Below are 16,477 nucleotides of genomic sequence, written 5' to 3'. Positions count from 1 at the left end.
ACAATGACACAACCTTAATATACCTTATGCATCTCTCTATTTCATTTAATATGTGTTTGTGTGAGTTATCTGGTTTCATGCATTCTATCCATTCTAGGCACGGTCGTCCTGCCAACTATATTTCATTGTTAATACCAGTTTACGGTTGTTATCCTTCTATTATCAATTTGAATACATTAAATAAGCTCTAATTTAATTTAACCTTTTGTTTATTCCACTTCATTCCTCTTTCCATGCTTTAAAACATTACACCTTGTTTTGCTTTTATTTATTAATACTGCCAACATACACTGTGAGACGTTCTGGTACTAGAGTCAGAGGAGGTTATTAAGTCAGCCTTCTACCCTGAACTAAATTCAGGGCGGACTTAATTTTATGCGTTGATGCGCAACCTTTCTCTTCCTCACCATTCAGTACTCACAGGAAAACACTAGGAGTAGTGCAGGAGCCTAGAGTTCCTATTCAATGAAGCACTTACTCCTCAGCAAACATACAGCGCGTTTAGAAAAAATCCTATTTTTATTTGACACTCTCATTACCTTTCACTCACGGAGTGAAATGAAACCACGAGCTACCAACCTCTTTTTTTGTTGCGGAATGGGCCCACAGGGCGACTTAGTCCGTCTTACACAGGCGGCAGCGTTTACGTGCGGGTCCACACAGGGCCCGGTCCACACAGGACGTTTTACAATAGGACACGTCTGTCCTTTTGGTCCACACAGGACCCTTCTACTTTGAGCAGTGTCAGCCTAAAAATCGATTATTCAACGCAGAGTGTTTCTGGCTGCTTTATATTCACCTTCAATGTTGCGCTGTGTTCTTTTTTCCGGCGTCACCGAGTCCTGTCGTCGTGGACCTGTATAAGACACTGGCCAATAGGCGAATTTACGACTCTGGGCTTTTCCTTGCTTCGCTAGAAGCGGTGGTTTACAGTGCAGGTAGTCACGACGTCAGGATTCGGCGGCTCCGTCTGTGAATAGTTAGATGATATAATAATATCAATCAATAAATCCGGCTCGAAGGACCAATTAAATGTCAGTGGTAAGACATTATAAAACACATTGAAGGAATACAAGACAGTCAGAGTTTTGTTCAGAGAACTACGTGCGCACGGGTGAGTGATCGGGTGATACCCACACCGAGGCTTTGCAGTCAGCTTTATTTATACTCAAGCATGTTTGCGTCACAGACACATGTAGGAAGAGATAACATACCACTCCTTACAAAGCATAAAACATATACGTTCAACTGTCAGTAAGGAACTGGTCAAGCCTATCTTAAGGGAAACAGAAGCCAGTTGGTTCCTGTTCCCAACGGCAGACTCAGCAAACTCAGCAAAGGTGAGGTTTCCTGTGGCAACCTCCTTATGCCAGTCATTTTCTTAGAAGTCAGCAAGGCTCACGTGCATGTGTAGTGACAAGATACATGTAGTATAAAATATATGAACATCATTGTACATTCGCAAACCTATTTAGGGAAAGCATGTTATTTAATAAAACATTAAACAAAATCTCTTAACACATGTTCTCCCCCACAGGTTCAATATACTACAGGCCACTACTCCAGTGGTTCTAAACTAGTGACAGGCCTATGAGGAAGTACTGCAGGGGTATTTGATAGAAAGGGGAGTGGGAAATACTGATGACTCACTGAGATGTTACAGTAAAACCTACAGTATTAGATAGATTTGATTGGGAGACAACAAAATAAGGATTATAATGAGAATTGTACATAAACTGCAGTTTTCTTTTGAAATTGTTGAAGTCAGATGCAGCAAATACTGATTCTGAAATCAGGTAAAGGAGGTATTGAAACCAAATAAGTGAACTACTGCTTACTGTGATTACAGGTAAGGTTATGAGAGACAACCAGTAACTGACTTACATTTACATACTGGTAGCGCAGCTCCTTCACTCTGTCAGAGTTCCTCTCAAATGGTACCCTGTAGATTTGTTTCATTGTCATCTGATGCTTCTTCCAAACCCGGTCTATTGTGGAGATGCTTATTGTGTTTATATTCTGGAATATATGATTGTCCTGAAGGATGGCATCACGGATCTGTCTCAATGTGATGGCATTATTTGCCATCACCATGTTACAAATCTCTCTTTCCTGTTGTTCATTGAGCAGTTTTCCTCTGCCACCCACGCGAGGTTGTCGTCCAATCCTACACATAGAACAGAATAAAGTAAGTTACCAGTGTAATTGTATTATTGTTTTACTCACAGTAACTTCACCACAATCCTAATGCAACATTGCACAGTGACTGGAATAATACTCTAAACTGTATGAATTATGTAATTCCATAGTTTACAGTAATTTGTTCAATATCTTTCTTGTCTTATTTAGTATCACAACATTCCACTAGTCCTCTCCACCTGCTAGTATAGACCTACTACTGTAGGCAGATGCACACAAAATCTCTACAGTAAGTTATACATTTTTTGCCTCACGCACAGTCCCCTGTCCTATACAACATAATTCCATCATAGATTACATGGAGTACATACCTGTTTTCCCTGCGAAAGGTTTGGATGATGGAGGAGACTGTAGAGCGAGGCACATTAGGCTGCACTCGACGACCTGCCTCTGCCATTGTGAGGCCATGGTTTATGACATGGTCTATAATTGTGGCCCGAATTTCATTCGGGACAGCACAGTGTCTTCGTGCACCTCGGCCTCTTCCCCCTATTCCTCCACCACGCATTCTCAGTCCTCTTCTTCTTCTTCTTCTTCCTCCTCTTCCTTGAGGGAGAACTTCCCCTTGTCCGTTTGCTTGCCCTTGTCTATCCATGTTCAGAGATCGGACTGGCTCTGGTCAAGCTCTATATATCTGTGTTTGGCAGCGCACAATCGTGGAACACACCTGTGTGTGACACTCCCCCTTCGTTAGTCTAGTTTCACCTGACTGTCAATGACTGTCATCAATTTATCAAATATTCAAAGAAATTCATATATGGTATTCATGGTATTATGTTCTTGACCAATTTTGACAATTGAACAGACAGTTGTGCATACGAGTACTTATACAATGAAATCATGCTGACATGTTTTGGAGAGAATGATCATTAGACTGTGAATCAACTAATCAGTTTAGATCTACAGGATCTATTCATTTGGAAAATGTGCTAAATGTGGGCTAACTGTATAACTGTAGGCTACTTGTACTTAATCATTTGCAAAGATGCACTGAGACAATTGAGACATGTACTAAGGCATTTGCCATTTGATAAAATGAATGAGAAATGCCATTCTGTTGTGAACATTTGCCAAGAGGTTTGGAGGTTTGTCCATGTTATTTTGAGAATGTAATTTCTGTTTCAAGAAATGAGCCAAACCAATGGAGAAAAACTGTAATCTGTCCATCATGATTTTAAAGTTCTTTACTTTGTGTCATTGAAATCCCTAAGCATCTTTGAGTTTATTCCATAGCACATCAATAAAAAGTCAGTTAAGGACATGGAACTTGATGACCTATGCTAAATGGAAAAAAATAGGCCACACATGACACAATGTGGAACTTTCAGTCTCACTTATGTAAAGCGCCTTGAGGCGACTGTTGTTGTGATTTGGCGCTATATAAATAAAATTGAATTGAATTGAATTGAACTTCTGATTTTGTTGAAATGTTTTAATTGATAAAGACCAGCATTAAATGAAGTTTACATTAAACTACATATAATCAATTCACTAATGCTTTGGAGATGATGGAACATATCTTTCTGCAGGCCTAAAATGTTGCTCAAAAGTGTTGGTGTGGCATTTCTTTTTATACCCTTTATATTTTCCCATGCACACCTCAGTGAGCACATATTTGTCCATCAAGAGTGTCAGAATCAATGGGTCAGCCCTAGTTCACAGAAATTATGCCATAAAATGGTAAATGTCCTGTATTTGTATAGCGCTTTACTAGTCCCTAAGGACCCCAAAGCGCTTTACACATTCAGTCATCCACCCATTCTCACACACACACACACACACACACACACACACACACACACACTCACACACACACACACACTGGTGATGGCAAGCTACATTGTAGCCACAGCCACCCTGGGACGCACTGACAGAGGTGAGGCTGCTGGACACTGGCGCCACCGGGCCCTCTGACCAAGAGAAATAAAAGCTCTGCTGTTACTTTAATTCTTGGTGGAAAGTTTCATTTCCCTTATCTTATTGTCACTGATTAATTTTTATAGTTATTAAACGTTCAGTTCATGTGGAAAAAAATCTAAATATAGCAAGAGAGACAATAAAATACAAAAAGGCAACATATTTTTGTCTGTATTTTTGTCTTGTCTGACACTGCTTTGACAGTTTTGTGTAGTTCATGCCGTTACACTGCTGCTGCTGTGACTTGCTTATCCGCAGATACCAAGTCACATATTAGGTTTCTCCTCGTTAATATCACCAAATTGCTTTAATCTTTAATAATTAATTGAAGTCAGAGTTCATTTCTCAGCGTAATTTACAGTCTGTTGACAGTGCGGAGAGTCAGATATGGTTGAGCTGACGTGGCTATCATTAACAGTGGCCAACGAAAATACAGAATAGATTTGCTCAGATTTGGTTCACTGACAAATAGATTTGGATGACAGCCTAACAGTGGGGGATGATTGGATACCCTGCCAGATTAAGAAACCAGGCTTTATATTCTTTCATAAATCCTCCTTTCTCATTCTTTTCCCTGTCTCCCAAGGTGAACCCAGTCAGTGTTATGTATTTGACGGTGACGGCGTGTGTGAGGAATTTGAGAGGAGTTCCAGTGTTCAGGATTGTGGTTACTTTACACCTTTGGGTTACACTGACCAGTGGGGAACCACTGCCACAGCTTCTCACCAGGACCGCAACCGTTGTCCTGCCCATGCTGCCACTGGAGAACCATCACTTACAAAGGTATGAAATGCCAACCACAGAGCACGTAAAAGACTTCCAGATGACAATAAAGTCAGCATGGAGGCCACTTTGAAAATCCTAACCGCTGCTCGATGCATTTTTGGACAATGCTGTTTTTTAGTATAAATTCTTTAGATTCACCACCAAAGACAATTCCCAGAATGTCAAAGTTGGATGATTGAAATATTTCTTGTTTATAGATTTTAAAGCCAAACTTGTCAGTCATCAAGTTAAAATAAAATCAAACAACAACAAAAATAATTTTGATGATTACAAAATAATCTGCCTTGAGTGCATCTTTATAAAAACAGGAGTTATCACAGCGTAGGGTAATTTCACAGCTTATGTGTATTGTTTTATGTTTGCAATCTTTTCATTCTAATGCTATTGGACACAAAGTAGATGCGTGAAGAAAAGTGATTATATTCTATAAAAATGTGCATTGAAACAAGAACTTGCATTCATGGAGTTTCACATATTGCAGCACTTGGGTACACGTTGCTAGTACCAGGTTAGAACCCCTTTTGCCTTCAGACCTAATTCTTCGTGGGTTCATAGATCCAACAAGATGGTGGAAAAATTCCTCAGAGATTTTGGTCCGCAATGACATGACATCAGCATCACATCAAATATTTACAGAGAACAGCCAAAAAAAGAGAAATTATTTCAGTCAGTGGTGGTTCTTTGGTGAAAATGCCTTGTTGATGATATGTGACCTCCCAGCAGCTGAGGAAAAACAAACCTGGCTTCACAAAGTTTGGTGGCTTCACAAAGTTTGCCTATACCTGTTTCACTCCTTGTTAGTGTAAATCAGCTAATGACATGACATCAACTTGATGCATTTAGACATGTAGACGTGTCAAGACAAGTTGCTGAAGTTCAAACTGAGCATCAGAATGGTGTAGAAAGGTGATAAAGTTACTTTAAACATGGGACAGTTGTTGGTGCTACATAGTTAGGTATAGTTAGTTAGGAGTGTAGAGCAGAGGTTCCCCACTGATAGCCTTCTTCATCCGCACAAATGCTACCTAGCACTGCTCCGTCCACTGGACCAGATCTGGTGCAACCTTTCAGGCAACTTTGGTCAAGGGGCTGGTCAGCTCCTCAAAATGCGCCATGAACCGACATTAATAACCGGCCAGCCCCAAGAACGGCCTCATCTAAAGACCTTGACTGATCTAACACACACATCCACACATGTGCAATAATACTAATGTGCAATAATCTTTTCTGGCATCGTTGTATTTTTACTCAGTTGTATATAGCATTTGTATTCTATTTTTATCTTATTGTATATTTTATTCTATTTTATTCTACTGTATATAGTATTTTATTTTATTCTATTCTGTACAGTTGTGTACTGTATTTATTCTTATCTTATTTTATTCTAATTTTTCCTTCACAACTTTTGCACTGTCCACTTCCTGCTGTGACAAAACAAATTTCCCACGTGTGGGACTAATAAAGGTTATCTTATCTTATCTTATCTTATCTTATCTTATCTTTTATGGTCTTGGAACGCGGGCAGAATGTGATGGCTGTTGTTTTGTCCATATGAGGATGCAACTGCCCGCCTCCCAAGTGATACCCCAGGAACTATGCCTCCTGCCCTCCAACTGCAAGCTTCTTTGGGTTGGTCGTGAGCCTCGCCCGTCTCAGGGACATATGAATCATTTCGGGCATGATCTGAGTCTCAGTTTCTGCTGCAACATTCAGATTGTACAGTCACAATCTGGTGTAAACAACACCAAACTTTTCTTGGAGCATTACGGGTGAGTCCACTGTACTCAATGGGCTCCATAGTCACCAGCTCTGAAGAGCCCCTTTGAGATGTTGTGGAAAACGATATGCCGTCGTCAAATCTGCAGCAAATGCGTTATGCTGTCATGTCAATATGGACCAAAATATCTAAAGAATGTTTCTAGCGCACTGTAAAATATGCGCCACAAAGAAATAAGACAGTTTTGAAGGCCATCATGGGATCAACCCAGTACTAGCAATAGACAGAATACAGTGGCCAGTGAGTATATAACACACCATAATTTCCTTTGTTCATTTACAACCTAAATACAAACACAGACATCTTATAAAATGTTTGAACCTCATTAGGTCAGGTAATAACCGCTTCCTCTGGTAAGATCAAAACAAATATGGATGAAAGATGAGAATTGGGTCATGACTGTCATGACTAAACTGATTTGAATAAGTTGTGTTGTCTGAGATTAATTTTGCCTCTTTTTTTCTAGCTTTCTCTGACTTTTTGTGTGCATAGCATGCATTCCTTAGTAAGGTAAATGAACACTTTCAGTAACTCTTTATTTTTTGCTTTGCTTGCCCCTCTTTGGTGCGCAGCTCTGCACGTACCATCACCTGCAGGTGAGTGAGAATTCGCCCCCTGATGCCTGGTTCCCGTGCACAGCCCAGTCTGGCATAAACAACAACCTGGAACATTCACTTTGGCTAAAGGCAAGTGTGTTTATGCACATGTGAATATGGGTGATTTCTCTTTATTGAGCAGCTGCTAGTGCTCTCTGGGACTCTCAAACAGGCTGCTGTCTCAGACCTTCACACACACACACACGCACACACACGCACACACACACACACGCACACACACACACACACACACACACACACACTCTTCACTTTCTACAGCAAGGACTGCATGATTCATGGCATGGATTGGTAACTATATTTAGTTATTTTCTAGGTCAACTATTAATTATGAGTTCTAATGATCTGTAGATGATTACCAAATCAAGAGTAACCTTCTGCTCATTCCTTATTGAGATTTGATGCTTATTTTTTCCACCCGACGGGTACTAATCATCAAAATTATAATTACCATTGTTTTATTAGTGGAAAACTAAGTGTTATATAATTAACTCATCATTCATAATTAAATACTTAAAGGGTTCATAAGTTATTAAAATACTGGCATCTAATGGAATAATACTAATTTGCAATCACAAATAGAGCTTTTAGTCGTTCTGAATTCATATTTCATAATTAGAATTCATTAAAGCTCCATAAAAAAAAGAACTACAGCAACAAAAAGCATTACTTTGTTACTCTGTTCGTAATCATTTCAAAATGATTCACAAACATAATATGTCATTTACTAAGTGTTTATTTGTAAGAAACCTTCGGTGTTTGTATTTTTTCTTTTGTAGTATGATGTTAGTGCAACCCAGTCTCCCAACCCAAAACATGTAACAGACACGCTGATCCACTGTGTCCATTTCAAGCTTTGCCTCTCCAAAAAGTGAAATGTGCTCGCATGCAGACGTTGCAGTAAGCTGCAGTAACAGCAGAGGGCCATATTTAATTTCAACCCAACATGAAAATATCACAGAAAAGTGTTTAAAAAGACGTTATTAACACATGCACATTTATATACATATTAGCCACCTAGCTTAATCATGTCTGACGATTTCAAGGACATGGGAATGTACCTTTTTTTGGTCAATGCTGACTTCGTGGCTTTAATCTCCCCCTGCTGCATGCATGTACATTTCACATTTTGGAGAGGCAAAGCGTGAAATGGACACGCTGGTCACGTTTTGTGATATTGGGTTATATAGTGATACAGTGAGCCCTGCTTTCCCAGTAGCGCTTCACACTGATGTCCTGATTGTGTTCGGGACAGCACAGAGACCTGCCTTTCAATAACAGACTTAGTGGTGTTTTACAAGTGTTTGTCCTTTCCTGATTTCCTATTTTTTGTACGTTTGTCACAGTTAAATGTTTCCAGTCATCAAACAAATTTAAATATTAACAAAGATAAGACAAGTAAAGACAAAATGCAGTTTCTAAATTAAGGGGTTTATTATTAAGATGAAAAAATAAAACCTCAAATCTGCATGGCCCTATGTGAAAAAGTGATTGATCCCTAAACTTTAGCATCCATAGCAGCAACAATTGCAATTAAGCGTTTGTGATAACGGACAATGAGTCTTTTACTCAGTGCTGTGGAGGAACTTTGGCTAACTCATCTTTATAGAATTGTTATAGTTCAGCCACACTGGAAGGTTTCGGGCTTGAATCTTTTTAAGGTTGTGTCACAGCATCTCAATCGGATTCAAGTCAGGACTTTGACTAGACCACTCCAAAGTCTTCATTTTGTTTTTCTTAAGCAATTCATAGGTGGACTTGGTGTGTTTTGGATCATTGTCCTGCTGTACAACCCAAGTCTGCTTTCAGCTTGAGGAAAAGAACAGCTGGCCGGACATTCTCCATCAGGATGCTTTGGTAGACGGCAGAATTCATGGTTCCATTTACCACAAGTCCTCCAGGTCCTAAAGCAGCAAAACAGCCCCTGACAATCACACTACTACCGCCATATTTTACTATTGGTAATAATGCTCCTTCTCTCAAATACTGGGTTCCTTTTACACCAGATGTAAAAGGACACACACGTTCCAAAAAGTTCAACTGTCTCATCAGTCCACAGAGTATTTTCCCAAAAGTCTTGGACATCTTTAAGATGCTTTCTGGCAAAACTGAGACAAGCGTTAATGTTCCTTTTGCTTAGCAGTGCTTTTTGTCTCTGAACTCTGCCATGCAGACCACTTTTGCCCAGTCACTTTCTTATGGTGTAGTCATGAACACTGACCTTAACTGAGGTAAGGGAGGCCTGCAGTTCTTTGGATGTTGTTCTGGGGTCTTTTGTGACCTCTTGGATGAGTTGTTGCTACGCTCTTGGGGTAATTTTGGTCAGGCAGCCAGTCATGGGAAGGCTCACAACTGTTCAATGTTTTCGCCATTTGTGGATAATGCCTCTCACTGTGGTTTGCTGGACTCCCATAGCTTTAGAAATGGCTTTATAACCTTTTTGAGACCGAGAGATCTCAAATCCTTGGTTTATCATTTGTTCCTTAATTTCCTTGGATCGCAGCATGATGTCAGGCTTTTGAGGATCTTTTGGTCTAGCCCACTTTGTCAGGCAGGTCCTCTTTAAGTGATTTCTTGAATGAGAACAGGTGTTACAGTAATTAGGCCTGGGTGTTGCTAGAGACATTTAACTCAGCTTTCCAAAGATGTGATACACCAGTTAATTTATGTTATAACAGGGGTTGTTCGGGGCTGGGCGCTCAGGTATGCACCAGCTCACTCCCGGTGGCTACTTGGCGGGGCCTGGTGCCTGTCGCTCGTTCAGGCCTCTTCCGGGGCAAAGGGGGCCCTCGGGCCTGCAACTCGGTTCACTCTGGCACAGCTGGCTGCCGGCAGAGCCGGCGGGCACGCCAGTGCAGCCCCCTCTGGCTTCTGCTCCGTGGCTACTGGGTGACCCCCTCGTCTGGGGATCTCCTCAGCCCTTCCCAGGAGGGTGGCACGGATGCCCCTCCGGTGGTACTCCTTGGGCTCTCGCACTCTGGGGCCTCTGGATGTCTGGAGCCTGGATCTCCTCCATGCCTGCTTCATGCCCTGGGGGACGGGGCTATGGGCCTCCACACCCTCTAGCAGACCGTTACATGGGGAAACCTTTTGTATACAAGCGCGTTGATCCACACAGGTGTGCACACGGGTGTTCACTGTTCGTGAGACATAAACTACACCTTTCTTAGCTGCTACTTCAAAGCACATTGTGCGCTGTCTGTCCTGCGTGCTGCACAACAGCTTTCAATATTTAGTATTTACTGCTGTTCACACTTAGCTAGATTAACGTGATGGTGTTGTGTTTAGTATGTTGCTTTGTTTTGTTTGGTTTTTTTTGCTTGTCTTCTTTCTTTTCTCTCAACAGGTGATCCAGGAGATTTTTTTTTCTCTTTGTCTTTATAAGTGCCCTTTCTCACTGTCCCTTTTCCTTCTGTTTTCTTTTCCTTCCTCTCTTTCTTTCTCCTTTCCTATCCCCCAGTCATGTCTGTCCCATCTGTAACAACTGAAAATAAAATAAATGATAACAACAAAGTTTGATCAAATGGACCAATACGGCAATGCCATGATGATCCATTTGGCAAAATAAATCCATTTGGTATCCTTGTTGGTCTTCAGACAACAATTCTGACGGCTAAAGAACCAAATGGGACAGACAAAAAGAAAAAAAGAAAAAAAAGATAATGCCTCTCACTGTGGTTTGCTGGACTCCCACAGCTTTAGAAATGGCTTTATAACCTTTTTGAGACCGAGAGATCTCAAATCCTTGGTTTATCATTTGTTCCTTAATTTCCTTGGATCGCAGCATGATGTCAGGCTTTTGAGGATCTTTTGGTCTAGCCCACTTTGTCAGGCAGGTCCTCTTTAAGTGATTTCTTGAATGAGAACAGGTGTTACAGTAATTAGGCCTGGGTGTTGCTAGAGACATTTAACTCAGCTTTCCAAAGATGTGATACACCAGTTAATTTATGTTATAACAGGGGTTGTTCGGGGGTGGGGATAATCACTTCACACAAGGCCATGCTGGTTTGGATTTTTCCCCCTTATTTAGAAACACCTTCATTTTAAAACGGCATTTTGTGTTTACTTGTGTTATCTTTGTTTAGTATTTAAAGTTGTTTGATGATGTGAAACATTAGAGTATGACAAACAAAAATCAAAAATCAGGAAGTTTTCATACTGTTGTATTTCAGGTTCTCATATTTATTATTTAATGTTTCCACTGCCACAGTTCCCACAGTCAACTCTGTGGGTAGCGACAAAGTGTAGACTAGCTGTGGATTTGACTGATAGCCGTTCACCTTGTCTGTCACTCTCTGGATTAAAGGCTCCGTTAAAGTTGGGAACCTGCCTTTTCCCTTTTTTGCATATGCTTGTTTATCTCTTTCTCTCTCATATCCACTTCTTTGTTGAATGACTCATCTTTCCATCCACTGCATCTTTTATGGATGTCCTCTTTATCAGATACGTCTTTGCAAATGCTCTGGAAGGCCGCCTTAAAGACTCTTTTACAGTCTGAAAAGCCTTCATTATGACCGGCATATCTGCTTGCTTTCCCAGGAACACCGTTTTTTCTTTGAAATGGTCTGCTTCTGAAAAGCGACCTTTTCCCTAAATATCTGTTCTTGTGCTGTCTGAAAAGCATAACTCTGCCATTCCATCATCCCCATCTCTACCTGCTCTGTAATTTAACAGTCTTGCACCTTCATTTGGAATCCCATTCTCATTTCTCCTTTAATGTTTCTTTAAAGTGATACTGAACCCAGAATCTATTGCTTAAGTATGACACACCCAGATTCTGCATGCTTTACAGGTGGCTGTAAAAGCATTACAGAAAGTGTGCAACAAAAATCAGTTTAGATTCTACCTTGATCAGGCAGAGAAAAAAGTAGACCAGAGCTTAGAGATGCTCCAAGTGTCAAAGGTTGAGAAATGGTAATGGGTTTGTTCATATATAGCATGTTATTCAGTATGTCTCAAGCACTGGTACACTTTTTGCTTTCTATGTAACATTTGCACTCTGATGAACATGCAAAGAGGAACTCAGTGTTCAGAATGTTGCCCAAGGACACTTTGGCACAAAGATTGGAGCAGCCATAGATAAAAACACTAACATGCTGATTAGTAGATACCCTGTTCGAGCTCCTTGAGCCATAGCCACACTTTGCAGTTGCAGGCAAAAGGAACACAAACACAGACTCATAGACAGGCAGGTATGTAAACAAACAGGGCTAATTAGGGAAAGTGGACACAGCTGGGGAAAAATTAAACAGGTGCAGTTAATCTGGGTAATGAGACAGGGGAGGAAGTGAAATGTAAAAATGTAAAAAAAAATGTACAAGAGACAACTATCAAAGTAAAACAAGAAATAATCCAAGAGCAAAAATATTACAACATTGAAAGCTCAGTATCCCCAGTACCAAGATTAAACCCTAAACATCCTATTTGTAGTCAAATATATAACTACAAATTGAAACTCCAAAATCACTTACTCTAGAAACACTTACTGTACAATGTAATTCCTGTACAGTGAAAGGCCTCGTTTACTAACAGATGCATAATCTATGCATACAGATTTCTTCATATGAATCTGTTCATATTGATAAATCTGTGATCTATCAATATTTTCTTACGTGATTTTGTTTATAATTAAATAAGAAATTTAGACGTGCCTCTAATCCATACGAACAAAGACCTGGCTGTCTTGAGAAAGTTAATAATATGCAGTATGCGCATGATTTAGAATGAGTCTGATTTACTAACTTTTACACCATGGTAAGAACAAAGATGGCTGGTGTGCACATGTCATGCAGTGATTTTACATGCTGGATAAGAATGTTTTCACATATATGTAAACGAGGTCCAGTGGCCAGAAACTCAGAGATCTTGTCTCCCTAAAACTACATTCTGTTCATAGTATGTTGTTTTTCTTTCTTTGAGCCTTTTACCTGATATTATCAATGCAACAGGTGGGTTTTGCCCATCCTGGAGTGGCAGCCTCTGTGATGGTCTACCTGGCGTCAGATGGATCATGGTCTAGGGAGCAGTGTCGAAGGACAGTCACCATTCTCCTCTCTGACACTGCTGGCAAGAACCACACATTAGGTACTTCATTTGTAATCTTTCAAACAAAGTTAGAAAGCAACAGAGAATTCAGCAAAAGCTAAGGGCTGTATCTTTGAAACCTTTCCATTTCTTCAGGCACACATGACCTCTCATGCCATCGAAACCCATTGGTGGTGAACGTGACGCACGACCTCTCTCAGCCATTCTTCCTCACGTCCTCTGTTATCCTCCTCCTTTCCTCCCCCACTGTGGCAGTGGGAGGGGTAGCTCTGAGGACCTCCTGCCACTTCAGCACCTTCGCCCTGACCGGGTGCGCATCAGAGGGTGGGCTCTCCCACAACTATCAACTTAACACACACACACACACACATCCAAACATGCACACACACATACATAGCATAGAAGGGAAAATTATAATACCACACGTTTTTTTGCACCCATTCCATAATATTTAATCGAGATATTCATTCAGATTTAAAACATTTTAAAAAGCCAAATAATATAAATTTGAGATTGATGACTTTGGTAGTGCATTCCTACATTTTTGGATCACGATGAGCAGCTAAATAATCAACAAAACTGGAGAGATCTTTTTGGCACAATTTTTTTTTTTTGCTATAGACAAATAGCCAAAATTAGACCTTCCAAAAGTTACCATCTGGGTCACAAGTATTGATCAGAGGATGTTGGGACAGCTTTTTGTTTATTCTGCATGTCTCCCTGCCACTTACCCATCTGCTTTTCTACTTTCCTCCCTCCACCCCTGCAATAGCTGTCTGAGGCAGCCATGTCAGGTTGACAGCTGTAGTTCTCCTCATATAGAGCACGCCTCTGTCAGGTAGGTCATTTGGAATGAAAATGAATAATTAGAGAGCTGAAGCAACAAACAAAAGAACTATCTATATATCAGTGTGTCTCTGTAGGTGTACAGGAGGAGGCGAGGCCTATCGCTGCACTGTTCAGTGCCACAGAGGTTTCAGTATTACAGTCCTCAATGGCAGACGGATCCCACTCCACCAGGTAAACTGGAATTTGTGTTGCATTATCACCGAATGTTGAATGTTAACTTATCATCTTGATCTTATCATTTTGAAAACCTTTTTTGCTCTACATGCCGTTCATACTACATCAAAGTAGTTAAATAATAGATAAACAATTAAATAACAAAAATGTTCATGTTTTTTTCACTGTTGACTATAGAAATGTATGGGTTTTTTATTTTTTTTACAATTGGTTCACAAAAAATGACCTTTTCTGTTTTATAATTACATAATATTCTAGGAAATTGGTTACAAAAACTGTTTTGAAAATGTTACACCTTTATTTCTTACAACTTGCTGTTGAAATTGTGTGTCTATTTCTTATATTAAGATATCTCAGTATCAACTTTTTTCACTGACAGAGAGCGGAGTTTCACTCATCTGGCTCACTTAAGATCAAAGTGTGCCCACAATGTAAAATGGGTTTGACAGCCCTGATTTATGATTGGCTGTCCCTTGAAAACAAAAGGTTTGTATGTCAGGTGGGTGGGGCTGCTCTGGTCACATCTCGAGAAATGAGAAGCCTGAGATGGACATGTTATGGATATTCACTCTGAGTGAGGTCATACAGAGACATGGGTACAAAAGACAAACTTGTACCCGCACTAACCTCATCAGATGGGACTTTGGGCATGTTTAATATGAGCATCTATCTCTGCAACAGTATGTAAGGACCACTTACACAACTTGCTGTCCAAAAATTAGAAGATTGTTGATGGTATTTTACTCTGCATGGAAAATGTAGAAAATAATACATCCATTATTCTACAATAGTAAAATACTCTCATCACCTGCTTCACAGATTTATTGTCTTGTCTTTTTTCCTGTCACACCTTCCTGTTTTAATTCCAGAGAAAGGCAGAACTGGAGTGTTTCCATGGTTCATGGGATCGTGTTGTTAGCTGTCAGCCCGTAGACTGTGGCTTTCCTGATCAGTCTCATGTCTACCATGCCATATTCAGTTGTCCTTGGGGAACCACGTTTGGCAAACAGTGCTCCTTCACCTGTGGATCACCAGCCACTTTACAAGGTAGCTCATGGCTATACATTTCATACTTCAACTATCCTGCACACTAATTTTGCATTACCTCACAAGCAGTCAGTTTTGCAGTACCTTGCAAAACTATCATTATAAACTCTGATCCTAGGACTTTTTTCACACACTTCATAACAGGACAAACAGAGGTGAAATTAACAGTGGTTCAGTTTGACTAAGGTCTGCATTAAACAAAATTCAAAGGGGCACAGACCTCTCATAATTGCAATACAACTGCCATTTATTCACCTCTGCTTTCCTTTTCATAACTGAACTTTGCATTGAAGCAACTGTTTCTGATCACATGTGGTGTATAAATGGTAAATGGACTGATTCTTTCATAGCGCTTTTCTACTCTCCTGGATCATTAAAACGCTCATTCACCCATTCACACAAGCATTTTTTTTATCTGTGCTTTTTTAATTGCATTCTGTGTAACATTCACACTCCAATGAATGTATCAGAGAGCAACCTGGGGTTAGTATCTTGCCCAAAGATATTTAGCATGCAGACCAGAGCAGATAGGGATCGAACCGCCATCCTTCTGATCAGTAGATGAGCCACCCCGTAGGGTGGCCATGGGGTTTTAATATAGTGGCTGTATATGAAAGACGCAGATCAGAAATGAGAAATAGTAGTAGAAATACTGCAGCATAGACGGATCCACAGCAACAAGCGAAGAGTAACCATAGTTACCACTGTCACAGGCAGGCCAAGCAGCTGCATCTGTGCTTGCACCCAACAGTTGGATTCTGCTGAAGTTGGTTGTGCATTTGAAATTGAATAATGAACCCTAAACGAATCACGTAATATGTAACATCACTTCTGGGGCGCTATACTTTCCTGCCTCAAAAATGTGGCTCGACTAAGTAGTTGGCTGTAAACTATGTAAACTATCCTGAACTGAAGCTTAATTTGTTGGCAGCATTATAAGAAATAAAACTAGAAGTGACAGTCTGAAATGTATTACTGGTTGCTGTTCCCAGTAAGAAGCAAAAGAGTAATGAGTTCTTAATGAGACATTTTTAATGTGGAAAACATTTTTTGATTTAGCAACTTTTTT

At 40.3% G+C, this 16,477-nt stretch overlaps 1 protein-coding gene across 1 annotated transcript in view; it reads left to right on the top strand.

The window, feature by feature from the left end:
- Window positions 1-16,477, top strand: part of pappa2 (pappalysin 2) — a 97,626-nt gene that overhangs the window by 47,833 nt on the left and 33,316 nt on the right. The window contains exons 14-20 of the mRNA XM_039602239.1: window positions 4,703-4,899; window positions 7,252-7,365; window positions 13,242-13,377; window positions 13,474-13,648; window positions 14,111-14,176; window positions 14,262-14,358; window positions 15,231-15,408. Coding sequence (XP_039458173.1) covers window positions 4,703-4,899; window positions 7,252-7,365; window positions 13,242-13,377; window positions 13,474-13,648; window positions 14,111-14,176; window positions 14,262-14,358; window positions 15,231-15,408 — 963 coding nt within the window. The remainder of the gene's footprint in view (window positions 1-4,702; window positions 4,900-7,251; window positions 7,366-13,241; window positions 13,378-13,473; window positions 13,649-14,110; window positions 14,177-14,261; window positions 14,359-15,230; window positions 15,409-16,477) is intronic.

This window comes from Oreochromis aureus, linkage group 18 (genome assembly GCF_013358895.1).
Source record: "Oreochromis aureus strain Israel breed Guangdong linkage group 18, ZZ_aureus, whole genome shotgun sequence".
Taxonomy (NCBI): domain Eukaryota; kingdom Metazoa; phylum Chordata; class Actinopteri; order Cichliformes; family Cichlidae; genus Oreochromis; species Oreochromis aureus.
The sequence above is the reverse complement of the archived record's forward strand: the minus strand, read 5'-3'. Positions and strand labels throughout refer to the sequence as shown.